This window comes from Carassius carassius, chromosome 24 (genome assembly GCF_963082965.1).
Source record: "Carassius carassius chromosome 24, fCarCar2.1, whole genome shotgun sequence".
Classification (NCBI taxonomy): Eukaryota; Metazoa; Chordata; class Actinopteri; order Cypriniformes; family Cyprinidae; genus Carassius; species Carassius carassius.
This window is the reverse complement of record NC_081778.1, coordinates 17,522,557-17,549,862: the sequence shown is the minus strand read 5'-3', so window position 1 is coordinate 17,549,862 and position 27,306 is coordinate 17,522,557. Positions and strand designations below refer to the sequence as shown.

At 37.2% G+C, this 27,306-nt stretch overlaps 2 protein-coding genes, 1 long non-coding RNA gene and 1 pseudogene across 5 annotated transcripts; 2 read left to right on the top strand and 2 right to left on the bottom strand.

Moving 5' to 3' along the window:
* Nucleotides 1-283: 283 nt before the first annotated feature.
* Nucleotides 284-5,481, bottom strand: LOC132103017 (nonsense-mediated mRNA decay factor SMG9-like). Of its 3 annotated transcripts, none has more exons than XM_059507801.1 (14): nucleotides 5,327-5,481; nucleotides 4,944-5,142; nucleotides 4,298-4,369; nucleotides 3,987-4,215; nucleotides 3,064-3,161; nucleotides 2,843-2,955; nucleotides 2,626-2,737; nucleotides 2,454-2,549; nucleotides 2,122-2,207; nucleotides 1,774-1,880; nucleotides 1,518-1,625; nucleotides 1,301-1,426; nucleotides 696-837; nucleotides 284-536 (listed from the first exon to the last, which is right to left on the bottom strand). In XM_059507801.1, the coding sequence occupies exons 2-14, from the start codon at nucleotides 5,085-5,087 to the stop codon at nucleotides 458-460; spliced, it is 1,512 nt and encodes a 503-aa protein (XP_059363784.1). In that variant the 5' UTR covers nucleotides 5,088-5,142; nucleotides 5,327-5,481; the 3' UTR covers nucleotides 284-457. The 3 variants fall into 3 exon arrangements, with proteins under 3 accessions (XP_059363784.1, XP_059363786.1, XP_059363785.1); XM_059507803.1 differs by having other exon boundaries at nucleotides 5,421-5,458; XM_059507802.1 differs by having other exon boundaries at nucleotides 4,944-5,136; nucleotides 5,327-5,457.
* Nucleotides 5,482-7,258: 1,777 nt separating this feature from the next.
* LOC132103496 (urokinase plasminogen activator surface receptor-like) lies at nucleotides 7,259-9,849 on the top strand (annotated as a pseudogene).
* Nucleotides 9,850-11,515: 1,666 nt separating this feature from the next.
* Nucleotides 11,516-20,344, bottom strand: LOC132103014 (14-3-3 protein beta/alpha-A-like). Its single transcript, XM_059507800.1, has 6 exons — nucleotides 20,184-20,344; nucleotides 18,089-18,394; nucleotides 14,749-14,872; nucleotides 12,291-12,454; nucleotides 12,051-12,146; nucleotides 11,516-11,641 (listed from the first exon to the last, which is right to left on the bottom strand). The coding sequence occupies exons 2-6, from the start codon at nucleotides 18,380-18,382 to the stop codon at nucleotides 11,582-11,584; spliced, it is 738 nt and encodes a 245-aa protein (XP_059363783.1). The 5' UTR covers nucleotides 18,383-18,394; nucleotides 20,184-20,344; the 3' UTR covers nucleotides 11,516-11,581.
* On the top strand, nucleotides 20,018-27,006 carry LOC132103015 (uncharacterized). Its single transcript, XR_009423318.1, has 3 exons — nucleotides 20,018-20,336; nucleotides 25,953-26,081; nucleotides 26,270-27,006. It is a non-coding gene; the product is annotated as an uncharacterized LOC132103015 (long non-coding RNA).
* The last annotated feature ends 300 nt before the right edge of the window (nucleotides 27,007-27,306 follow it).

Here is a 27,306-nt window from a genome sequence, read left to right as displayed (position 1 = left end):
AAATAGTGATGGAATTACATCTTTTGTATTATTATTTTTATTTCATGAGCCACACATATTATATATATATATATTTTTTTTTTTTTGTTCAAGCATATCTGAAAAGCAATGTGTGCTGACAAACCATTTCATTTACATCAGCTAAAAACAAATATGAAGACCAAAGGTTTCTGCACATTTTTACTGTATAAATAAAATGTTTACATCACTAAATCTTTGCATTTTAACTTTTGCAATAACAAAATGAGTTTAACACGTTTAACACGAATTTTCATAAACAACTCTCAAAGCACTCCACTGATCCAGACATCACAGAAGAAGAGGGTTAAACCTCATTCAGCGCTACAGCATTTCTGTGGCCCAATCGTCTGTTTGAGAACTGTATCCAGTCTGAAATCATCCGAGCAGGAGCCCAGTCCTCTTTAATAAAAACTCAGTTATTGTGACACCATCATGACTATGAAAGTAGCCGGCTATATTCAGAGAGCACAGATGATTTCTTAACACCATCCCAAATTCTAGCCGCATAGTGAAACCTGTAAAAACACACGCAGTCATCCATTATCTTAAAATGTACATATATAAACAGAATATATATCAAAGTATTCCTTTCAAACTGATGAAAAAAAAGGGTACATAAGGAATTCAGTTCCGAAAGGAAGAACAGAAGCATTATGTGTCAGGGTGTGCCTTACCAGTTTTTCTCAGTGAGAATTGTGTGAGAGAGCTGGCAGCGGGACATAGCCAGGATCTGGCTGCGGAATTTAGAAACCAGTGAAGAAAAGCTGGGGTGACCTCTGTACCCAGGCAGCAGAGAGAAAAGAGGGGGACCTGAACCTGGTGCACAAAAGATACACACCCAGTGAGAAGGTTCATCAAGAACAATGGACAATCATGGAAAAGTCCATAATAATTTTTGTCATTTTAAAGAGAGGCTTGCATGAGCTCTCTGACAATATGAGCTATAAAATAATACATATAAAATTAAACATACAATTGTTAAACATTACCAAAAATGTAATAAACAGCGGTACTGAACTAAATCTTTGCATAAAATATTTATATACACACACATATATACACATACACACACACATATACATATATATATATATATGTAGATAGATAGATAGATATAGAGAGAGAGAGAGAGAGAGAGAGAGAGAGAGAGAGAGAGAGAGAGAGAGAGAGAGAGAGAGAGAAATGCCTCAAGACTTTCAGGAACACATTTAGTTATGACTAGTTCTTTGAAATAATGCTACAGTTTTAAAATGTAGCTTAACAACAGCTATTTCCTGACCTGCTCTTGTCAAAGCATCTTCCCCATCATTCTCCATCATAGGTAACAGGAAAAGATTGACTTCTGTCTCCAAGTAATCTCGATTCAGTCCTGGGAATATGTTACAATCCAGCATGGATAATGTGCCTACGGGAGAAAGCAAAACAAGTCGATCAGTTAAACACAAAATGGCGCTGGGTTTATGAATCATGTTTACTGTCATGTCAAGTGGACTGACCTTTATATTTTAGGTGGGAATGGGCCATAAGCTTGTCAACTGCCATGTGCATCTTCTTCAGGTTTCGTGGACAGAACTCCTCCCTCCTTGCTTTGTTCTGCAAGAACACTATGAACATAGAAAGAAACCACATGCATTAAAGCCTTATACAAAACTAAATCTGTGAGCGTTTTCCAGCAGTTTCATACATCATGATAGCTCATTATAGCTCAGTAGTTGATTCAGGAATAATAATGACCATTAATGTTTTTCTGACCTATGTGAGGATAATACTCCGAGCCATCATCTGCCCCTGAGGAGCTGGTGCTGTCATGACTGGCTGATGGAGTCGAGGGTTTCAGCATCTCAGCACTCTGCAGAAACCTGTTTATAGACACAGCTGTTAGTTTTATGCCACACAGAGTCTCTGGATTCCTACATTCTGACTATGACTGTAATTTATTGTCTATTTAATGCTACAACAACTGAAGTTGAAGTATATAATATAAATACACGTGACCGTTCAAAGGTTTGGGGTCAGTGATACATTTTGTGTACAAAATGAATAATTCTTGTGCACCAAAACAGCAGATTAAAAATGTAATTAAATATATAAATGGTATACCTATATAAGTTGATATCCGTGAACCAGTCCTGAATCACAATCACAACATGACACACGGTAAAGAGGAAGGCAGTGATCTGCAGAGACTACACCACCAAACAGTTGGAAATAGGAAAAAACAAAAAGGGCAGAATTTCAGTTTGCTTAAAACTACAGAAAATGGATTGTAAAGTAGAATTACTTGAATATTGCAAATAAGCTATCGAAGACTATTTGTAAAAGTCTGTAACATAATTATTATTATGAATACATGGCATGTAGTAATTATTAATACATAATATTACGTTATATTAATACACAACATTATTTGTAAAATAGAACAAAGTGCTCACCTGCATCTCCACATACGTGTGTGGAAGGCTGTATTCCGGAGGAAGCTTGCGGTCATTATTAATGAGATGATCCAAAATAGAGGGGCTTAAAATTGGCTGGAGATGAGAATGAGTATTAGTCAAGAAAGTAGGTTAGAAAACAGCACTGTTCTGTGCGGCTCTACAGTCTGACCTGCGTGTCCAGAAAGATGACCCTCTCCTGAGTGATGTAGAAATCGATTCCGCTGCTCTGGTTCCCAGCTCTCTCCTTGATCTCCTGCGCCTGAGCTCTGAACACATACGCCCTGTTTGACAGAGAGTCACCCGGTGAAATGCAATAGCGCTGAAGTGGAAAGGCAAATGAACTTGAGGTAACAAACACAAAATCAGGATGCTGATGATGGACTTACCTCTGGTCCTCCTCAGAGCTGTTTGCAGACAGGAGAGACATGATTGTGGACTTGCCTGTGCCTTGTAGCCCAATAACTCCCACTACTAACATATCCGTCTGGTCTCGCAAGTACTGAGACATAATAAACATACATTCAGCCTATATTCACCTGGTTGTTATGCTCTTATAAAATACAACAAATTCAAAGCCTAACATTATCAACAAAAAATATGCCCTTACCTCCATAGCGCTGTCACACCAATTCATTTGGTCATCCACCAGTTTAATGCTGTTTTTCATCTTCTCAGGGGGGAGGAGTTTAGTCTGGCCAATCACAGCTGCAAATCAAGAAGTAAAGTACACATAATAAGAGTTTAAAGGAACTGTTCACACAAAAACAAACATTTGCTGAAAATGTACTCGCCTGCAGGCCATCCAAGATGTAGATAAGTTATTTCCTTGATGAAATTTAGCATTGCATCACTTGCTAAACAATGGATCCTCTGAAGTGAATGGGTTCCGTCAGAATTAAGAAAGCTGATAAAAACATCACAATAATTTACTCCAGCCCATTAATTAATGACACGTGAAGCGAAAAGCTTTGTTTCTAAGAAAACAAATCCATCATAAAGGTTTTTTAACAGTGAAAATGTCCATCCTGTTGACCTACATCAAAATCCACAGACATGTTTACCATTTTGGATTAGTCATATGAGACAACTTCTTCACTATAGAAAGCAATATTACGGATAGAGGACAAACCAGAAGCAATGGTTTTAAGTTTAAAATGTCCTAATGATGGATTTGTATAATAAACACATGCAGCTTTTCACTTCACAAGACATTAACTGATGGACTGGAGATGTGATGATTTCTTGTGGATTACTGTGAAATTTATACTGGCCGTCTGAACTTTCATTCTGACGGCACCCCTTCACTACAGAGGATACATTTGGAAGAAAGTGAAGTAATGCTAAATTTCTAAATCAATCTGCTCCATCTACATTTTAGATGGCCTGGGTGAGAGTACTATTCTTTTTTAGCAAATTTTCATTTTTGGTTGAACAATTCCTTTTAAGTTTACGTGTGTAAAACGTTGCATTGCAACTCCCACTGTAATCATAAAGATAAGTTAAGGAGCAAAACATGAGAAAAAAACTGACGATCCACAGCTCCTCCGGATGCAGCGGAGCCCATTCCTCGGTTCTGGATCTGATACACAGGTTGTGTCGGCCGCTGGCCTTCCCTCTCCAGTTTGGCAGTTCCTACACCTGAGACTGAAGGAGCCACATCAGGAGGGTTTCCAGGTTTCCCCCCTTCATCTCTGGTTTTAATGAACATGACTGGCTTTTCCAAAGATGGGGCTCCACTTGCTGGAGCACTTGGTTTGCACTGAAATAAAAAATAAAGGCAGTATTATATATACTATATAAAAAAACAAACCAAACCAAATGAACACAAATTGTACACTTACTCGCTCTCCAGGAGGTTTAGCAAGAATAATGGGAGTCTTCTGTAGAAGAGTTGTAGGTTCCTCACTTCCATCCTAATAATACATGATAATAATATCATACAGCACAATTCACTAAAGCAGGGGTTTTCAAAATGGGGTCCAGGGTCTCCCATAATGGTGCAGTGCTCGTGGGTCCAGGGAAAATTGATGAAAAAAAAAAGTGTAATAAATGTCAAATAAAATAAAATATTACAATCAATTAATTAATTAAATGCAAATTGAATTAAATTAATTGATTAAATAATTACAAAATTATTAAAATAAATAATAAGAGTAAACAAACAAACAAACAAACAAACATATAACAGTACAGTAATAAAAAGTAAATCGAAGAAAGCCTCAGAAGCAAAACTTTTAAATATTTCCATGGATTAGAATGGAAATTTTATATTTTAGATATATTTATAACAGTACAAGTATTTATAAATAAAGAATATATATACAGTTGCTTTAGATTTTAGGATGGGTGTCCCTCACACAAAGATTATATTTGCCATCTAAAACACAGAAAATCTCTGCACTGAATTATATGTTGAGGTCATCATTCAAAAACCATGTCTCAAATGTTGTTTAGGTGGGCAGAGCATGTTTGGACACACAGTCTCACCCTGCGCTCGCGGGGAACATAGTCTCGATCCCGGCTGGGGCCGGAGAGGTTTTGACCCGGTGGTCCTGGGTCTCGGTCTCGCCGTCTCCTCCTCCTCTTTCCCTGTCCGTACAAACCGGGCTGACTGTGACCGGACTCCGACATGCCTGATGCTGGACACCACTACTGAGCGCTGGACTTCTTACTATAACAGCTATTCCTTCAACACATTTAGAGCTGTTTCTTAATGCTCAAAACGAATATTTACCATGCTAACGTTTTACAGCAGTAACTTTACATATAAAACACATCATGTCTAATAGCTGACTGTATGTCGACTGTCGACAGCCAACTTACGAATGAATGAATAAGCAGTCTTAGTTTAAATAGTAAAATCGACTTACATGATATAACCATGTAGCAAAAGAACTAATTAATCTTCTTTTTGTAATGTAGTAATTAAAGAGATGTGACTTCTGCGTCTACAGGTAACGTTACCAGACTGTTGTGCGAAACGGTCCAAATCCCGAAAATAGGCCGATGAGGAAACGCAATTTCGTTTTTTGGTTCCGATTATTTAGTTCCGCATTGGCAGTCAAGCTACATAAAAATATAGTTGTAGTATATAAGTGTGTAATAGAATATTATATATATATATATATATATATATATATATATATATATAGTATATAATAATATATATAGTAATCATTTGCTGCATTCTGTTTGTTCAGTGAGCACCAAGATTCTGTTGTGCATGTATCTGCTTCAGTTGATTTAATCAGAAAAAATACTGTGTGGTCAGTTTTGCTGTGTGCTTTGGGTCATTGTCATGCTGGAAGGTAAACCTTTTTAACATTGACAACTTTCTGACAGAGGATAGACCCTGCTGCAGAGAAACATCATAACATATTAGCACCTCCATGCTTTACTGTAGAAATACTGTTATTTAGATGATAAGCTGTATTGGATTTCTGCTACAACAATTGTTCTGCCCAGTGCAAACAAAGCCAAAACGTGGATATAGGCAATATAGAAATCCTGGCCAGGACATGTCCTGGGAAAATGGCACATTTGGTCACCCTAACATAGCTCAGTCATGACTGGATGTGGCCTTTCTTAAGGAGTGTTTTTTTTTGTAACCCTCCGATACAAGCCACATTTGTGGAGAATTTGTGCTATAGTTGTCACATGCACACATTCACAAAACACTCTTTGTTGTGAAAAAAAGAAAGGAGTTTTGCTCTTTAAAAACACTTCTGTCTATTAGTGTTCTGGTGCATGCTATTGAATTAACTATATAGCAAGATAAGGCCTATTTCTATAGTTTTATCATTTAACATCTAACAGTTGTCTTTGCAACACATGTTATCTAATGCAATGGCATCTAGGCCTATACAGTTTTTACATTTAGCTTAAGTGTGTGGCCAGTGTACATGTCTTTGGAAGCTGACTGATTGAATGAGCCTCAGGTGATCCACATCTGTGAAAAAAAAATCCATCTCAGTTTTTAACATTGTAAATATAATATAATTATTAATATATACTTTATTATTATTATTATTATTATTATTATTATTGTACATTTATATTATTATTATTATTACTTATATCTATTTAAGCTAATGCTAAAATGTAAAGAGGTCTATTTAGGGGATGAAGACCTCTGGTGGTGGTGGAGGGGACTGTAGTAGATGTGGAATACTTTTTGAATATAAATTTTGACCCGGACCACAAAACCAGTCATAAGTGTACTTTTTTTGAAACTGAGTATCATACATCATCTGAAAGCTGAATAAATAGGACAATATTTGGCAGAGATACAACTATTTGAAAATCTGGAATCTGAGGGTGCAAAAAATCGAAATATTGAGAAAATCACCTTTAAAGTTGTCCAAAATTAAGTCCTAAGCATATTACTAATCAAAAATAAATGTTTGATATATTTATGCTGGGGAATTTACAAAATATCTTCATGGAACATGATCTATATTTAATATCCTAATGATTGATGACATAAAAGAAAAATTCATAATTTTGACCCATACAGTGTATTCTTGGTTATTGCTACAGATATACCCCAGCGACTTAAGACTTTCAGAAACTAAAAGTGACCATTTCCATAAGAAAACGTGACATTAAAAAGGAAAAGAATAAACAACAACAACAACTGTGTCCTGACAGTAAAAAATATCAGTAGAGAGATTGAAAAAGCTTATGGATTTGTTTGACCTATACCAACACTGATCCTTGTAGCCAAAATTATAGTTATATTACTGTAAATCGCTATGATTGAAGCATTATTTGATAAAGAAATGTTTCAACGCAGGACTGTAATGAAAATTAATATAAATATTTTCATATTTGTAATAATTTTGTTTTTTAAAAGTCTTATTATTTGAATTAAAATATTTTAAAAAATAAAATAAAGATGTACAACAATCAGAAGTAACAGAGGTACATATGAGTGGAGGTTCTTCAGTTTTTGTCTTGGATAAAGGGGGACCTTGAAATGCAAAAGCTTGATTACCAAATGCTGTAGTGCATTTAAAATATTCATAAAGTATTCACAAAATATTTGAAAATAAATAAAACTATATAACCAGTAAACACTACCTATACACCAGCATTCTGTTCCTTGTAATTTCTTCCTTTCATATAGTCTGTCATATAGTGACAAGTGCAGGCCATGTTAGTAGAGCACACCAACATTAGCTACAGACAGTAAAACTACTCAGTGGTGGTGGAGAATGAGCTGTTCCCACACGGACGCATATTCCTGATCATATTTCTCCCACTTCTTTCCTGTTTATCATTACTGCCCTATACATTAAACACACAAAATACGCCATAAAACATGCATTCTCCATCTCTCACACACACATACTATACATTATCATACCAGTATCCATCAATAAACCGACAAGTTTCAAGTTTTCAGACTCACTTTAGGAACTTCAGCTGGGAAATTGATGCTGTGTGACACGTTGGCAACATGTACCTTTATTTATTTATTTATCTTTTGAGGGTTTGGGCATGTTTCATGTTTCCTCACAGGCTGAGGATGCAGTCTCCTGTCCCTCCCTTCTCATCTCAGTCTGAACTCAAATCAGAAAGGCACAGCCTCTCCTCACGAGTACACTTTTGTTCAAAGGTAATTGTTGGAATTTTTCTTTAAGCCTATTTTAGTGTTAAGTGTGTTTGATTTCATTTTGTAGAGTTTGTGCATTGTGTAACTGGGAGAACGGTGTTAAAACATATTTAATAGATTAAAATACAGAACTGAATCTTCGTAGTAAAAAATGAAGCAGTCTTAAACATCAATATTGTATTTCCTTAATGTCCTATATTTACTTTGCATTACATCATATTTTTCTGAATATATCTGCTTTGACCAGACTTTTCTTAAAGGGAATTTTTAGTTATTTGTCTATTTTATTTTGCTGCGCTTTTTGTTCAGTTTCAGTCAATTCCCTAACCTGCTATTAGTGCATACCTGACATTAGTTAAATGGACTGAAACTAAAGTGGAGTGTCCTGGTTGTGTCCTGATGTGGGACCATGAGAACCACATCTTATATGGGTATGTTTTGAATATTTGAACTGAAATAGTTTAGCTTTACTTTTTTGTTTTAAAAATTTCTGCTAATTTCTGCTTTAGGAAACAACACATCGACTGACACGATTATGAAGAGCTGCTCTACAACTAATCAATGTGTGACTGCATCTGCAAACTTTGGAATTACAAAAATAGTCATCAGCAATCAGTGTTGCAATACTAACCTGTGCAATACCCAGACTGAACCAGGTATGTTTAACACAGGAGGAATAGTAGTATTGTGTGACATACATCAGACATGATTTACACTGGAGTGCAGCATATTTTGTTGCTTTTTAATATGCATGTTTCTTAGCATCACCCAAAATGATCCTAAATGGAATGCAATGCTACACTTGCAATGGAGAAGATTGTGAGTCATCTTTACCTTGTGTTGATGAGGAAGATCATTGTATCAAGGCATCGGGTAAGACAAAAATGATCAGATTAAAAAAAGATCTATAGATTACCATTTATATATTTACAAACTACACTTAATGTACAGAAAAGGGTCTTTAAAAATAAATAAAAAATCGAATTAGATTTTTGTATTATTAATTCGATTTCTATTTTTAAATGACATATATCCTAAATATCAGAATATAGAATTTTGTGAAATAAATCATTTATATTTAAAGACCCTTTAAATTAGTCCCAACATTTAAAAAAAAGTTTAAAGTTGAGTCACAGAAACAGAATACTTAAAAAAATGTAAATATAAAAGTTGTTTTAAATTTGTAATATTACAAATTATTCGTTTTTACTGTATTTTTGATCATATAAATGCTGCCTTGATGAGCATACGATGCTTCTTTGAAAAACGACACATAATCTGAACCCACACTTTTGAATGCTGTACATTCAGTTGCATTAGACAACTTTTGTTAGTTTAAAAAATGTCATTGGCTAAATATGATATAATATGCGCCTAAGGGTATTTCTGACATAATCAACATGTCACAGGAGTCGAGTGTTGACTCTGCTCAGCAGTGCAGCCAATGAAACCATTTCGTTTTCCAAAGGCTCACTGCTCCAAACAAGATTGTTTTGTGTCATTGTTGTTGAAAGTCTTTGTAACATTTTTTCCTCTCAAAATAGCAGAATGACTGTGATTCCTCATTCCTTAGTCTTTAGTGATGGACGTACGATGACAATGAAAGGATGTGTAACCAGAAGTTTTTGTCTGGGTGACCTGTCCACCAAGATCAGCCAGTCCAGCATATCAGCGGATCAGAGCTGCTGTAAAGGACATCTCTGTAACAGATCTCAAACCTCTGCTCCGAGCTGCTTCTTTCAGCTGGGGATTCTGATGGGCACAATACTACAGTAGTCATTTTGAGCTTTTTCCTTTAGCCATTTTACTGTTCTGTAACATCTTTGGTCTGAACTACCTATTCCTGAGAGACCGGTGTAATAGTGTTCAGATGTTTAATGATTATTTTCCTTTCAGGAGGGTGTCAATTTAGGTTTCTACATGGAATTAAGTTTCAATACACTCATTTTATGCCTTGGGCTTCTGAATTGTTGTGGACAAAGGAGATGAAATCTGGAAGCGCCTCTTTGTGTTACACCTCTTTTTGGGACTTTTGCACAATTACATGTTATATACATGTATGTGTGTGTGTGTCTTTCAAAAGTTTGGGGTCAGTGAGACATGCTTCTTTGATGCAATTTATTTGATAAAAAAATACAGTTATATTGTGAAATATTCATATATATACTATATGTTTACATATAATATACAATTATGTATTTACTAGAAAAAGTGTTTTGTAAATATTTTGTGTCACTTTGGATCAACTATTATTATTATTTTTTTTATAAAAAATGTATTTAACTCGTGCTGAATAAATACAATGAAAAAATTATAACCGACCACAAACTTTTGAACCGCAGTATTCCCCCTGATAACTATTTTTAGGTTACATTATGATTTTAGAAAGCCAAAAATGCATTCCTTTGAAAGCATTTACTTCTGATTTACATGATTATACGTATCCTAATATGGTAAAACATCACATTTCTATTAAATAATAATAAAAAAAAACAAATCAAGTAAAATCTTTGTGTTAAATTATTTTTTAATCCACTTACATGAAATTACATATTTTCCCTCCAAATAACAATTATGCTTGGGTGTTCTGTATGAAAATTCCAGAGACATGACACAAAGCTAGCCAGCCCCACAGTACTCCCTTTCCTCCCCATATTAACTACTTCAGAGCCACATGCAAATTAGGCAAGTATCAAAAGAAATTAATGGAAAAAGAAAATATTTTTTTTTTTTTTTTACTGGAAACCTAAATCACACCAGTTTTTCCTACTGCTCTGCTTGTACAGTCATAAGGTAACAGTATCAAGCTTATGTGCTCTTTGTTCTTAGGGTCCTCTATACCTCGTAATTAACAGGGAATAAGTAAATGCCGTTTGCAGGGCACCAAATGCCTGGAAAAACAAACATGAAAGTCAATAAATGGAATGTAACTTCTTTTTTTGCCCATCATTTTGCAGGATGTGTGAGCGAGCAGGTCACTAGATGACGTGTGACACTGCCGTTTCTTCTTTCCCAGCTAAAGACCAGCACTGCTATCCCCACCTCTACTTAAAGACGAGGGCTGTTAGAACGCAGACGCTAAACTGCAGGTGTATAGAATGACCATGACAAATGACAGAAATTTACATACAGTATACGAATACCAAAAGGGTTTAACTTGCAACTTTGCATGAGCTGAGAACTTGCCTCACCCGCATTTCTTCCACACTAATGTGACAACCTAGAGCTCCCCATGGAGAAAACAAGGTTAACAGCAGACAAATCTCATCCCCTCCTGGTCCCCCGACCTGGCCACCCGCCCCCTATTTAACCCCTCCCACCCACCTCCCGTTACACAAATCCTTAGAAAAAACCCCCACAATGACAGGGAAGGAAGGAAGAAAGCAAGGAAGGCGCGAGAGTAAAAGAACTAAAAGAAACAGAAGTTGAAGATGAGGTGGTCTCAGTGTTGATGGTGAGCTGGAACGATGGCAGGTGAATAACACGGGAAGGACGGACAGAGCGAGACTCAGTTTTCCCGACCCTCCTCGGTGTCCTCACCATCACCCTGGTTATCTGAAGTCCACAGCTGCGAAACAAAGGAAAGGGCACTAGTTAGACATTAACTGAACAAAGAATAAATGCTAAAACACTATTTTAAACTAGGGCTGAAGACGGAATAAATGATACAAACTACTATTAAACCAGACTGCAACTTCTTCCCAAAACAAATGTGGTTAAGTGCTGGGTTAAAGAAATCCTGTTCTCAGCCTGAAAATTTATAAACTAATCTGGTGCTAACATGTATAATAAGTGCACTTTGCCATCATGTATAGTTATGTTAATTTCACATTTTTATAAAATGTATGTTTTTGTACTGTCGCCACACAAAACATATTGACATGTGGAGTTTCAATAATCGGTCTAATTCCACAGATATAAGTCCAATGCATTTAATAACCTGTACTAAATGAAAGTGTTACTAAAGAGAAACTCACTGTCAAATTGTCCCGCAGTAGCTGCATGATCAATGTGCTGTCTTTGTATGATTCTTCATTCAGTGAATCAAGCTCTGCAATGGCCTCATCAAAAGCCTAGGAGAAAAAGATCAACCAAAAACAAATTGAGTGTCAACTTACAGGCTTATGAGGATATTTTGAATTGACAATATAATTGCGGGGAACACTCTTATATTTTGTTCATTAGCCTGTGTGCATGTGGGTGTGTGTTAACCTTACCGTTTTGGCAAGCTTGCAGGCCTGGTCGGGCGCGTTGAGAATCTCGTAATAAAATACGGAGAAATTGAGCGCAAGGCCCAGACGAATGGGGTGTGTGGGCTGCATCTCTGCCTTACTGATTTCAAAGGCATCCTTGTAGGCCTCCTGTGAATTGCCAATGATAGCTGGAGACACAAAGAGATAAAGTGTGTGAATGGACTTGCACATTTTTCAAGATTTAATAGCAATCAAACAACAGTTATAATGAGCTTAAAGAATAATCAGTGTAGCTAGTTTATATTGGGTCCGAAATATCTGAAACTAGAGTGCAATTTGTGTTATATTGCTTTTATTATTTTCCTTTAACTTTGAATTAAGTAAAAATGAAAGAGAGAGAGAGAGAGAAAAGAGGCTTTTCTGCTGTAAATCGTTGAAATGATATTTTTCACTAGAGGGCGTTAAAGCACAAACTTTGCAGTTAGGACAGTTTAGTTAGAAAGCATGTTACAAGCTTGGCACTAGGCGCTTTCAAACTTATATTTAAGAAAAATAAAGTGAAGAAAATATTCTGTCAGATTTGAGCTATTCTGATCAACCAACCAAAGACAGAGTTTAAAATTGTTAAATTATATTTATTTACAATTGACTATACATTACCTATATACCTGTTTTTTAAAAGCAGTGCTATCTTGACAGCAATCACCCACTGTAAACATTTTTTCAGGTTATATAAATAACGCTCTTCTAGAACCATTCCCTCTTTGCCTTCACTAGGTGTCCATTTCTGTTTTGATTGTGCTCTGCTGCTAGCACACACAAAGCTTTTAATAACCTCAAAATCTTCATAATCGGTTGCTAACAACTAGGTATAAGATTTCACACTGTCAGATGTAGGCCTTTTTAGTTTGTTTCACTCAACACCATTGTACCAAGAGCACAGTGAGTACTGAGGATCTGTGCCAGATGGCGTCAGCGAGAGACAACCGAATCAATATAAAAAGGGAATTATATTCCATTTCCTTCTTAACAAGATGGAACAGGAATCCGACATGCTGTGAAGCAGCACTGGAGCTCCGCCCACACACAGGCTCTCATTCATTCAGTAAGGTGGGTGGACTCACATGTCTGCACCTGCTCCAGTGAAGGAAGGAAATCAGACCGCTAACCATTTCCCATGTAGACCTAAAGACCCTCCTTTTATTATTTTCTCTCTCTCTCTCTTTCTCTTAACTGAATCCTAAAGCCACACCCTGAGAGCCTGTCAAGCTCCTGGCACAGGAAGACTGCCGCACGATTCTTCCTGTTATGCACACTGCGGCCCTATTCCTTTCTGACTCTACCAACACAGACAATGGAGAGCAAACCATTTCAAGGTTTATATAGTATCTGACTGAAATAGAATCAGCCTGAGAACAAAGCAAGCTAATAAGGTGTCTGGTTTATACTGTAATTACTATCCAAAAAAGTTTGGGCTTGATAAGATTTAACTACACTACATTCAAAAGTCCAGGATCAGCTAGATTATTTATTATTTTTGAAAGTCTCATGCTCACCCAAGGCAGGCTATATAATTCGATCAAAAATACAAAACTGTAATATAAATATAAAATACTGAATTTTCAGAAGCTTCAGTGTCACATGCTCCTTCAGGAATCCTTCAAATATGCTGATTTACAGCTCAAAAACAATTGTCTTTATTATCTTATAGTTATGCATACAGTTGCGCTGCTCAGTATTTTTGTGGAAACCGCGAAACATTTTGTTCGGGGTCCTTGGATGAGCAAAGTTTAAAAGAACAGCATGTATTTGCTGTAACAAAGTAAAAGAATTGACTCACTTTTGATCAAATTAATGCATTCTTGGTGAATGAAAGAAAAAATCTAACCACAAACTTTCTGAGACAAAAACATGGTAAATTTACTATTAAATTTTTCACTGAAGGGGCCAAAAATTATGAATTGGCCACAACTGTTCGACAACAAAAAAAGGGATCCTCTTTAGAGATTTCCACCCCCTTACTTCCTCTCAAGCTTGGCTTCAGGTCAATATTTTGTGGAAATGTTACATTTTTAGCAGAAGCTAGTACATTCACAGGCAGGTGGTGGAGCAGCTTTGAGAGCCATGCAGCATTGTTCAAGTGCCTACATGATTATATAGCTTCGCAATCGGACATTGTTAACTGGATTTTATGAAATTAGCAGCTCCACTATCTCAATTTGTCTAGTAAACTTTAATTTACTAAATACACCTCAGAACTTTTAACATTCAATTGGAAAAAATATAAATAAATAAATATTATATATATATATATATATATATATATATTGGACCACAATGACTTTCAAATTGTGAAAAAATACAAATAATTTTTTTTAAATTAAGTCATGCAGGTTTGGAACAACCTGCAGAGTAAGTACATTTTCATTTTTTGATTTACTTTCACTTTAACATTAAGGATAGACTTAACAGAATGGCTTACAGCTTTTCTCCTCTCCCACAGCCACCTCTGCTAAGTAGCGATAGTAATCGCCTTTCATTTTCAGATAGAAGACTTTACTTTCAGCCGGGGTCGCCTTGGGGATAAGGTACTTGTCCAGAAGAACCTGTGACACACAGACAACAAGAGAAAAAACATATTAGCGGTTCGTCAAAAGGTTTCACATCCTGGTTTCAGCGTGGTATTAAGAAAGGTGGAAGTATAGTCCAGAGCAGAACAAGAGTCAAGAGTAGTAAAGACATGAACAGATAAGATAAGAGAGAAAACTCGTTTGACGACATGCTGTTACAAAAAGAGGCCCAGGTGAAACCATGAAACCTCTGATAGCAAAACGTGTCCAGTCCCGGGATGCCATTTACAGTAAACCAAAAAATAAAAGACACTTCACTTAGTCCCAACAATTTGGTTTCTAGAATTTCGGCATTCTAGCCGTTTTTAGACAATAACCTTGGATTGCATTTGGGGATAACAGAGGCCTGACGACTGGGGGCAGGACTGGAGTTTCACAGATGCTTCTGAGACTTTGTTGCAGGGAGGGAGGAAGGGGAGATTGGGAAAATTGACTATGCCGTGTGAGCTAGCGCTCGTGGAACTAGGTCATTGATCTTGTTGGGCTTGTTCACAGCTCGACTGGCCTGATTGTTGCCCCCCTTGACAGAACCACAGGGTTGTTACTGCAATACAAGCTTCTCCAATGACACCCTAACAAACCACCTTAATGATGGAGGACAATCTTTTTGGATCAAATTGATTTTGTCAAGGTCACTGATAAATAGGGAGCATAAATTTAAGGATATGACTAGTTGGTGACCTTGATTACGTGAAACAATAGAACTTTTTAGGTGGAAAAGGTCTCCATAATCAGAGGAATCGTTCAGGCATTCCAATACAAATGAGTCATTTAACCTTGTTAAGTCACATGTCACTGATGAACCAATGACCTACTTGTGCTTTTAATGGAGGGGAGCAATGCATGGATTCAAATCACAATTCCATAATTTAGCTCTAAGCTGACAGATGCACAGTTATGGTTTTGCATAACCATCTGCTTCCCCATCATCTTATCAAGTCGAGATCACAGCAGCTTGTGTCAGGTGAGCGGCTTTATCTTTTCATTTGATGTGTATATAGTGATAAAGTGTGACTTGCCAACAGCCACTCACATCCTCTTCCATATTAAATGACACAATATAAAGCTATATAAAGTTGCACTCACATTAGCAAAATATAGGTGAAAAAAAAAAACTTTGTCATTGCCCAGTGTCTATTGCCAATAGTGTAGGGATGTATGAAGCACAGCTCACAGTAGTCATTTTCAAAAAAAACAAGCAGTTTTCTGCATCCATTTGACCGTTATTGTCTTATCTTGCACCTTCACATGAAATTCCTAATTGCATGGATTCCTACTGAAATGGCTGACGTTTGCTAAAAAAACTGAAACAAAACTCCAAGTTATGGTAAATATTTCTTCTTTTTGGCTAAAGAAGAAAAAAAAAACATGCTTTGCATTGAAATCTTGTCCCATCATGCCTGATAAGAATGCAGTGAAGGGTTAATGCAGCATTAAGTTACTTAATATGTAGAAATACACATGACATCATTGTCTTGTTTCATTCATGTTCAGGCCAAAGACCCTTTGGCTGTAACGTGGAGGGTCACAGGTCAGTGGCCCAAAAAACAAGAGCTCAGCTGCTGTGATTATGGGATTAGAGGTGACTCAACCTGTGCATTAACAGAGCCCTGTGGCCTTCAGCCACTTTCATGCTATGTTGTGCACACAAAGTCAATGTATCCCCTCCCTTCAAACACATCAGGCAGCCTGGCCAAAACACTTATTCTACTTTGACCTGGTAAAGAAGAAAAATAAAACAAAATGTCTTGCTCATCTGCTTGTAAAGTAGTGCCCATGTTTGGTCCACATCCACATTGTTGGAGTTCAGCTGTCCTCATGCTCTCTAGAGGCCGCTTCACTTCCCACACCTCATTACATAGCCTCATCTCTCCCACCCAAGCAGCTGCTAAAAGCTAATTAGCTGCATCTCACTTACTCAGATATTGGCCGAAGCCTCAGAGTGAGCATGTTTCTCAGAAGACCTTACTTATGACTTACTGAGTTAAAGTGGACTTTAAATCTTTGCCTTCTGTGATGTTCAAAGACTTATGTCGTTAGTGCAAGACACCTTCATTTTTTTTTCATATATATATATATATATATATATATATATATATATATATATATATATATATGCAAAAAAAATTTAATAGTAAAATAATTTTTATTTTATACTAAGCTATTTTTTTTTATAGTTTTTAAAGGTGATTTTAACCATATATACATAAGCGCATTACTTATTTTTGAATATAAGCAAAAACACAAAATCAATGTTTCCTTATTGTGAAAAGTATATCAATACATGTTATTACAAATTTAAAAATCGAAATATTAATTTAAAAAATGTAGTAACTCTTATAATTCTTAAATCTGAAACATTAACAACTTTCCTGTTCTGTTAACATTACTTAAAATGTGCGAGCTATTTAACAAAGTTAACTGACAGATACATAATTAGCCAATGTTTTATCAAATTCACTAAGTCTTTCTCCATTTTGGGTTGGAAAGGACAAGAACCTATTATATATTTCTACTAATGATACTGTTATATTTAAAGACCCACTGCAATACAGAAGTAAATTCAACAATGGTTCACAATGACTTTAAATTTCTATACACATTTCCCTAAATTCAAATATCACTGCTTTATAACCTCCAATTCAAAGTATACTAGTTTACAGGCATTAAACTAGCTAGAGTCTGTATCAAGTAAAATACTTAAGCTTTTTTGATCTCTAATTCTTCACAAATGACACAAGGATACATTTGAGATGAGGGTATGGTGTTTTTAAGCACTAGTAAACATTGTGGAATACATTCTACCCAAAGTAAGGCAAGGACCCTCATTACATAAAGTCTATGCAACGTGAATTATGCGCTCTATAAAACTCATTTCTGCAAGCTGAAGAATGAAACAGAAGTTAAACAGACCCTGACCCCTTAAATCTGTCATCAGGGTTACAAAAACTGTCCTGAGGTAAAGCACCTGTGCATGCGTTGGAACAAATGAGATCAGGCCTGGACTAATAGGCTTGGCTGAAAGAGGGCCTTGCTCACGATGAGTAATTAACGCAAGCAGGATTATCAACCTACGTTACCCACCAACACCTGCAATAAAGAAACAGGGACAAGAGCAAATGTGCGCATCTTGTGCGTATCCCTGTGTCAGAATATAAACGATTGGGATTATCTGAGTTGTAAGATCCTTACCAGTACGTCATTGCAGATGTCCTTCAACTCCTTCTCAATCTTTTCCCGATATTCCTTGACCATTTGCTGCTTCTTATCGCTGCCCTCCGTCTTCTGCTCGATGCTGGAGACCACTCTCCAGGAGGAGCGGCGGGCTCCCACCACGTTCTTGTAAGCCACCGAGAGCAGGTTGCGTTCCTCGTTAGACAGTTCAATGTCGCCCTCAGTGACAGATTTCATAGCGGCTGCCATGTCATCATAGCGCTCTGCCTGCTCGGCCAGCTTGGCTTTTTGCACTAACTCGCTCTTGTCCATGGCTGCTCAGTGCTGAGGAACAAGAGACTTCAATCAGACACTGAATCAGATTTACTTGAGCTATAATACAAGTGTCAATTGTCTGTTTACTGATTAGATGCAAGCTCATCGTTACTGAGAATAGAAAAAAAAATAAACTGGACAATCACCCTTGCAGAAGTTGTTAAAAATTTCACATCAGTGAATCAATATATTTGTGCTATGCCTCTGACATTTTCTGACATACATATGTGTGTGTGTATTTATACATCAATATGAGTAATATGTTGTATCACAAATGTTTTCATCATTACACAAAACAAAATCTACAACAAACTGTCAAATCGGTGCTATTTACGAGCACCATTGCTTTCATCTAAATTATGGAAAGCCTTTAATGTAGCAAAAAAAAAGTGAAAGCAAAAGATAAACGGAAGGAGCAAAAAAAAAAAAAAACACATTGCAAAGATCAAAAGATGGAATCACAAAATTCTAGCTGCCAATCTTGCACACACCACACTCACTCACAAAGTTATGCCATAAGTATTTGCCCTCCAGGGTCGCATTACAGTGCGAAGAAATATGCGGATGTGCTGTTCTCGACTACCACGCCCAGTCCCCATAGCTACCCATTCACGCGCTTTACATATTATGTCTTAAAGGGGTAACGTTAGACTACTCCCAAAAATTTTTCATTATGTCCTCTTTAAATGACACTCATCCCGTGGAACACAAGTAGTATTGGTTAACAGATTGACAGCCTCAGTCACCATTCATTTCCATTGCCAACGAAGCTGACAATCCGTCAAGTTCTGATGAACATGTTGCACGAAAAACAGTGAAACGGTTCTGAAAAAATATGGTCAATAAATAATGATGATTTTGGGTAAACAATCCCTTTCGATGTTGGGAAGGACTAATATATGCGTCGTTGCTGACTACACAAAGCTTAACCAGCAACATCAGAATACAGGTTTGTGACTGGTTTATTACAATACACTGTGCAATGAATATAAACAACAGCGCTGACCCGCTCTATATCAAATGTGTCCAGTGTCACGGTGACAGTTTACCGCTGCTTGCAGGTTAAAGCCAGGTTTAGCTTGCTGGCTAAGCCATATGATGAAGGCAGGTCTGTCCTACCCATCTACATGGCCGACTGACCTCACAGCAAAGAAACCCGCTGCTATCTGTGATGTCAAGAAACCACCGACGCGTTTTTAATCATTTACACAAGGTCTGTGTACGTTACCCCATAAGACTGATAGAGCAGATGGACGACGCTTTATGTCAGGCCTGTCTCTCGATTGACAGACACGATGAAAGATCGTCTGATAATGATCAACCGAATTAACTTACCGGAAGCAATCGAAAATAAAACTAGTTAAGAATTACGTTAAATGTCTTACCATAACAGGACCAAGTAACGTAAGTTACAGATAGAGACTAAGTACAGAAATGCTTCGGCTTGTTTCAGCACCAAAAATACACTAACGTTAAATTTTTTTTAACACAAGGGCGCGCGTAGAAAACTGCTATTTATGTCCAGTGTAAGATTTAAAGCATTATCGTGTCGTTTTAGCCGTCATTTTAAAATCTAAGTTCGACCACACAGATATCATACCAAAAGGAAGAAACAAAAAGGGGCGGCCTAGATCTGCCAACCAAAGGCTTATTGTTCATTTCCAGCACGTTAGCATCAGCAGCTACTCAGTCCTGTGCCTTGCATCGTTCATCGCCTTTTGAATTTAATTTCTCATCGCAAATGATAAAAAGAGACCAGTTAGCATGGCATTTATCCCGATCTAGCGGATTCTCTTACCTGAATGTCTGGGAATGACGACGGTCCTGTCGGAGCTAAGCTAACCGCGGCTCACAGCTGACTCTCACGGGCTGTCGGGCTAATCCACGGGGTTTCCCTCCAATCAGACCAGCCCCAGGAGCCGAGACTAGGCTGGGCCACGTGACGTCAAAGGTAACCAAGGCGACGGCTGACTTCACGAGAGCAGTTCGTGATTCAGTGGTGCACCGCTTTTCCTTCCATGTCCTCAATCCATCTCTTTCCATAAACTACCAAGGTCTATCCGTTAGGTTAAATTTCATTATTAAAAATGTGATGTGTAACTCATGAAAAGTTAGTTTGTTTCATGTTTACAAGTGTGCACTTGAATAAGATGGTTGGATAGCTTATAAGTGGTAAATACAGACACTGGGTATTTAGAAAATTATTTAATGATAGCCCTCGCGTTCTCTCTCTCTCTCTCTCTCTCTCTCTCTCTCTCTATATATATATATAGCCTATATCGCCCTATTATATATATAACATATTTGCAACTAAGTAGTTGTAATGAAAATCATGGAAGGGCGACTGAAGAGACTGTCAAAATTAGAACACAGGCCATACGAGCTTGCTTGGTAGGAGAGGAGCTATTTCTGCACTACTCCAGTTTGTTTCCATGGGGAATGAGTCTATTTTCTACATTGTCACATGTCCTCCCATCAAATATGAATTCAGTAACCTATTTCAGGGTAAAACTCTTTGTTATCGTTGCAAGTTAAAGGTGCAATAGGTGATTGTCTTCAGAATTTGTTTTTTTGTTATACTGGTTGAAAGTCTCTTCACATCCCGATAGCAATCATTAAGTTAAGTGGTTTAAATGTATTTATCTGTATTTATATATTCTGTGGAAGGCGTGGGACCAAGAAATGCATGTCCAATCAAAATGCTCGGACCGATTTAAATAGCTTTTCTACCTGCCTGTCAATGTATCTGCATACCTCTGCGCACCCTGTTCGCACAGAAATAAGAGACAGAATACGTCATTAGCGCATTCACATACACTGTGCAGACAGAGCTAGAATGGCAGACAAACATCAACAGCCCAGTCTTCCTAACTGGCATTGTAGTACTTTTAAGGTTTTCTCGCTGGTTAATGACACATGATCTAGCCTAGTGATTCCCAATTCCAGTGCTCGCGCACATATTTTGCATGCCTCGCTTAGTTAACACACCCGATTCAGATGACCAACTTAGAAGTGAGCTACGTGAATCCCTGAGCTGGGGTTTACTTCACTTTGGAACATGGACATGAATTGGGAACCGCTGATGTAGCCTATTGTAGTAATGTTGTCTCTGGTATTCTGGTCTGTGAGCATAAATGCGTTCAGGAGGCGTGGCTTTAGACGGCGATTGCAGAGAAGGTTGGACTTTCGCTTTCAGTGCTATCAGGCTAATGTTAGCATTTTCCAGGATCTCCTATTGCACCTTTAAGTTCACATTGAGACTAAAGCACTTGTGCAACCAATGTGTGTGTGTGCTAACAAGCGAAATAACAGTTTCACTTGAATGTGAAAAGTGATGACCGAGTTTGCTGTGTAACTAGAAGGGCAGGTTTTTCAGTTTACTTAAAACCACACCCCAGTACAGCACTTAGAGCAGGGCAGTTCAAAGTAACGTGAGAATCAGACACTTAAGCTGTGGCTTCATCCAACAATATGGTGTGGTTATGTCAGTGCACTAAAAAAAAAAAACTATGCACAGAACAATGTTAGTGAATCAGACAAAATTCCAGTCATAGTCTTTGCAAAGGGTGTAGATGCCTTTTCCAGAAATGTTCCTGCAGCTTGCCATTGTCAAACACATAGCTTACTTAATAGTATTTCACCCTGTGCTCATTATATATTTTCTTGATGACAGAAATACAAAGGCTCTGGACATCACAGAACAACACATTTAAGTATAATGATTTGCATGTTAGTTTTCACAATTGACATTCACTTTTGCTGTGGTAAGAGTCTGTCAGCCAGTTGAGTGTTTCTATATGAAGACTAGGTAAAAGAACCAAGTTATGTCTTCAAACCAATTTACTCTGACATTTTGTTTTGTTATTATCAAATGATAAAGAGTCATGCAACAGACACATCTCAGTTATTTAAGAATATAAATGCTTTGGGTTAGTTGACATTAAAGTTCAAGCAGTGGAGGCAATGTAATTGTTTTTTTACTTATTTAACCCTTGTGTTGTGTTCAAAACCCAGTAACACTTGTGGTGTTCCAGGGAAAAAAATGACCTGGCCTCAAAAATTGCTTATAAATCAATCATTATGCTATATTATCACCAAATATTGGATTCAATCTTTTTGTCAACTTCTTTTCTTTCATTTAGGACTGGGTTTGTATTTATATTTGCATCTGATAAATCTTAAGCTCTCGTTTATCTGTGAGTAGGCACCTTATCTTTTGAGTGAAAAAGATGAGTGGCCAAATATGAGTGGCCATTTAGAATGAATGGGGAAGATCACAAATAATGCATTTGAAATGCTTTTATTTTCTGAAAAAGGGCACAAAGTAACACTTTTGCTGTTCCCTGTCAAATCTGAACTTTGTGACATACGAGAAAAAACACATTAAAGGGTTAGTTCACCCAAATATGAAAATTAGGTTATGTTTAACCAACCCTCTACTGACACCTTGGCAACTGAACCGCGATTGGCTAGTACATTTTTTAGTTTACTCGCCAGACTGATATACTAATATATATATATGTATGTATATTTGTGTGTGTGTGTGCCTTATTACCATTTAGACATTCCTGCTAAATCATGAAAAACTTTCAAGAGAGACTGATCCTTGAGACAAAGAATAATAGGTTGCATAAATACCTGCGGTTTTACAATCATGGCCGCTATATTGAAGGGTCGTTCTAAACCGAAGTGCTCAAAACTGGTGACTTCAAAGGGCCCTTCGGAATGAAGGATTTCAAAGGGTACAACTGATGGACACTTCGGGCTCCTATGATCATTTGCGCAGATTCTTTGCATGATGATGGCGCCTCCTTGTGAGCACGTGATGATGACACAGATGGGCACTTCAGGAAACAGTTGTTTGGCCCGCTTCACCCTTCAACCCTTCGAAGCTCTCACTCCAGAGGGTAAACCCTTAGAAGGGATTAGGGCATAGGGATGAGCCCTTCTGAATGGAATGCAGGGCTGTTGTGTTTGTGTCACAAATTTAGTGATGCAGGTAGTGAGGATTCTCTCCGGCCAATCTGTGATCAGCAGAGTTTACAGATCATGTTTTGGCAATGGTACCGTTCACTTGGAACCTCAACCGAGGTGGTGCTAAAAAGGTACCATGTACCAGATACTGTACCCAGTGGAAAACCCCACAAAACTGAACCGTACTGAGCCGTACCATGGCTTCCCATGTAGTGGAAAAGCAACATAATTAAATTAATATGTCATTTCAGACATTTGTATGTGGCAGATATTCTTAAGAACAAAATTGTTGTCTTGGAAATACAGAAAAACACTGTATTGTCTCAAGGTAAACACCAAACTACATAAAATGTTCACACTTTATTTTATAACAAACAGAATGTTTTTCTTTTTTTTTAATCTATTTAAGTGTAGAATTGACCTATCGGTAAGCCCCTCCCATGAGCCAATGGCAGTTGAGTATCAGTTGAACAGGACCTGTGCAGACATCTCAACTCGGGCATCTTTAGGTTTCAACGCCATAGAGAAACATTGGAAGATCCAAAGCTCTCTTCTGTTTGATGGTGTTTATGCTACAAAAAAATGTAAAAACGGCATGCCTAGGGTACTTTTAACACTGATTCCAGGTATCTTGAGAGGATGGGCAATGGAACTAATTTCATTCCAATTCCTAAACCCAAATAAAACAGAGCAAAATGTCCCTAAGCATTCAAACCCAATCACAATGAAGACGAAAACGTTAATACTCTCATTAATATACCATTTTCATCTGCTCAAGCAGAACTTTAATGTCATCTTGTGCTTCAGCAAGGAACCCCTGGCTAAAACTAGTTAATGTTAAAGGTGATCATGAAAATCTGACTATTCCAGGTTTTAAGTGCTATAATCAGGGTCCCCAGTGCATCTACCAAACAAACAAATATGAAAAAGATTAACCCAGTAACTTTGTTTCGCTAAGCCTTTTTTGCAAGTCTCTGAGAAAACGAGCATGTGTGATTTAGCTGAATTAATAAAGAAGTGGATCTTTGAATTAAATGTTTGGCCAATAGCCCATTAAGATTTGATTGTCTTGTAGCAGCAGCAATTACATGCCCTTTGGCTCTATTTGCAGGCATTTGTAATAACATGTAATGTACATCAGTTGATTATATTGTTTTAGCCTAAATTATGTAGCCTATTTTAACAGTGTTATTAGATGAAACCATATAATTATTAATTAACCAATAATTGTTGCCTCATTGTTTTTATATAATGCATTTTAAGTCATTTTAAAGGCTTTTTTATAACCACAAAAAAACCTTAATACTTATTTTGAAAATTATTACTTGCAGTAATAAAAACATGGTCAATTTGCAATTAGGGAACATGGAAACTCAGAGAGAATATTAGATTAATTGGTTCCTTTTCACCTCTTTCTTTTCTTCTTTATATTTTTTCTTTTTCTTTTCTCGGAACTGGATTGCCAATGTCTTTTCCTGGGTACAGTTGTCCATCAATTAAGTCCCAGCCGCAGAGGAGATAACAGAGCAGTGGCATTATTGATTTATTTACTGTATATTGCTGCTGCCACACAGATCTAAAACCTTCACAGAAATAATCGACTGTTTTTGTAACTCGTGTGTGTTTTTAATGTAAACTTGTGTGTGAATAAGAACTTAGTTTAGTACTCACATGCTGTGACCCTGCTTTCTGTCCATGTGCTTCAGATGTGTGCACTCAGAAAACCCTATATCAGAAGATTAAACTATTATGGTTTAAAACGCATGATTTTAGCGTGATAAATATGATAAACGAGCAGGCCCGAACTGTAATGATGCAGCTATATTCTATAAAGGGGGAGGGGAGCAGCAGCTCGTTTGCATTTAAAGAGACAGGCATGAAAAACAGCATGTTTCTGCTTCCACTCAAAATAAGCATTTTCAAAATGATATAAAAAATTATATTTCGGGTATTTTGAGCTGAAACTTTACAGACACATTCTGGGGACACCAGATACGTATATTTCATAATGCAAAAAGGGGGATAATATGTCACCTTTAAAGTTAGTGAGTAACATACCAAACTAAATAGTTAACTGTTCTCACCTCATGTACAGTGTAGGTCATAAACACATAAACGAAGGTCTATACATTTCAGTTCCTCTCCATATTAAACTGGTTAAATGTAAATTAATTTAATCTTACTCTGTGGTACATGAACAGTATTGATCCTGGATGTTGTCATCTCCTCTGCGATCGTGACGACCTTGACATGAGGCTTCTCCAGATTGCATTGTGATCTGTAAACCCGCTTCCAAATTAATACCCACAATATTTATTTTAAAAACTTTTATATATCACTCTAAGTCCCGCTTGAATGGTGGTCCTTCTTCTGTATCCAAAATTGATAGAAAACATCTTGGGATAAGGTTTTCACGCTGACAGTTGTCAATATAGGACAGCTAACAACTCTGTTTGTCTTGAGTTCCCAACAGTAACTATGGGGGGTTTACCTTAATGCAACAAACATGAAACAATTTACTAGTCTTTTACTTAGTAGAAACAACTATGTCTGCTATTGTTAACATAACTGCATGTTAATTTTTCTTACCCAGGAGGTTGATGTGGGGTCACTGTGTGACAACACTGAGGTTGACCATAAATCTGGAGATCTACAGCTGGGCTGCCACCCAAATGGTCTCAAATGTACATTTCATGATCCGAAAGATCCACCTGGTTCTGAGGTGTGTGAGTATGTGTATTGTGTAGTGTTTTGCTGTTTAGTGCCTATGCTCAAATATGATGAGCTGTTGTGTTCTAGTCTGGCTTGCACCATGTTCCCATCTCTTATTCTTTCTCTTCCCACTATCTCCTGTCTACTCCCAACTTTCTCTGGGTTACAAATCTATAATATAACTTTGTTCTCCTGTAGGTTATCAGGATTGAGAACATCTTGTCTGAAAAGCCCCGGGTGACTCAGGTATATGCAGATGATGGCAGTGTGATCATTGCTTCTTCAGTGGCCACCCCATAAGGAGGAAAGCTGCTCATTGGAACAGTTTATCAGAAAGCTCTGATATGTGACCTTAATTTATGAATACACTCACTTATGGGGATTTGGGGAGGAATAAATATGAACTCAAGTGTATGAAAGAATTGAGTCTGAATAAAATCTAATTTCAAAGGCAACGGGGCAGGGTAAAATGTGAAAAATCAATCCACATGAAATAAATTTGGCTTAACACAGACTGATTGGGTTACAAACTCTACAATCCTCTAGATATGTGAACTTTAAGTTAAAGAAGTAAAACCTGACGTACCTTATGTTTTCAGTAGCAGTCTGACACATTTTATTTTGAGTTGATGTGCATTGATCATAAATTAACATTTACCAATATACTCTCATTGAAATTACCTACCAAGTAGTGAAAATGTATAATAATAACTAATTGATTTAGGTATTTTTTTAGGTTTTCACATAATTTGCTATTGCCCCACTTACAGTTTGGTTCAGGTGTGGACCTTCATGCTAAGTCATACTTTAAAAAACACTACGTTTCCTTACAAATTGTACAAATTCATACACATAACTATCACCCTGTAAAATAGCCATGCTTTCTCAGATTGGGTTGATATTTTCCATATTCTAAATTAACCTTACAAACAATATCCTGTCACTTTAATCACATCTTGACTTGTTAAAAAAAACTTGCGACCCAACTATCACAAGCACAACTGCCTGTTTGGTTAAATGAAATTCTACACAATTTCATTTTAAGATGTCTCTATTCAAAAACCATTTTCCAAGCCCAAGAAGCCTAGATGTTCTTGCCGCGTTCCAGGCAACCCGTAACCCGTGTTTTTCCAACATTCTACCCGTGAAACTGCACTGGAACAGCAGTCAAACCCGTGACTTCCCACCCGTGAACTCGTACTAGATGTACTCCGAGTTACGAACTCTGACGTCAC

Coding starts and splice junctions, on each gene's coding strand:
- LOC132103017 (XM_059507801.1), bottom strand. CDS start 5,087: ATGTCGGAGTCCGGTCACAGTCAGCCCGGTTTGTACGGACAGGGAAAG. Junction 2,956..3,063: donor GGTGTGACAGCGCTATGGAG/GTAAGGGCATAT, acceptor ATTATGTCTCAG/TACTTGCGAGACCAGACGGA. Junction 2,550..2,625: donor TCATCTTTCTGGACACGCAG/GTCAGACTGTAG, acceptor TCTCATCTCCAG/CCAATTTTAAGCCCCTCTAT.
- LOC132103014 (XM_059507800.1), bottom strand. CDS start 18,382: ATGGACAAGAGCGAGTTAGTGCAAAAAGCCAAGCTGGCCGAGCAGGCA. Junction 14,873..18,088: donor ACATCTGCAATGACGTACTG/GTAAGGATCTTA, acceptor TGTGTGTCACAG/GTTCTTCTGGACAAGTACCT. Junction 12,147..12,290: donor CCTGCAAGCTTGCCAAAACG/GTAAGGTTAACA, acceptor TTTTTCTCCTAG/GCTTTTGATGAGGCCATTGC.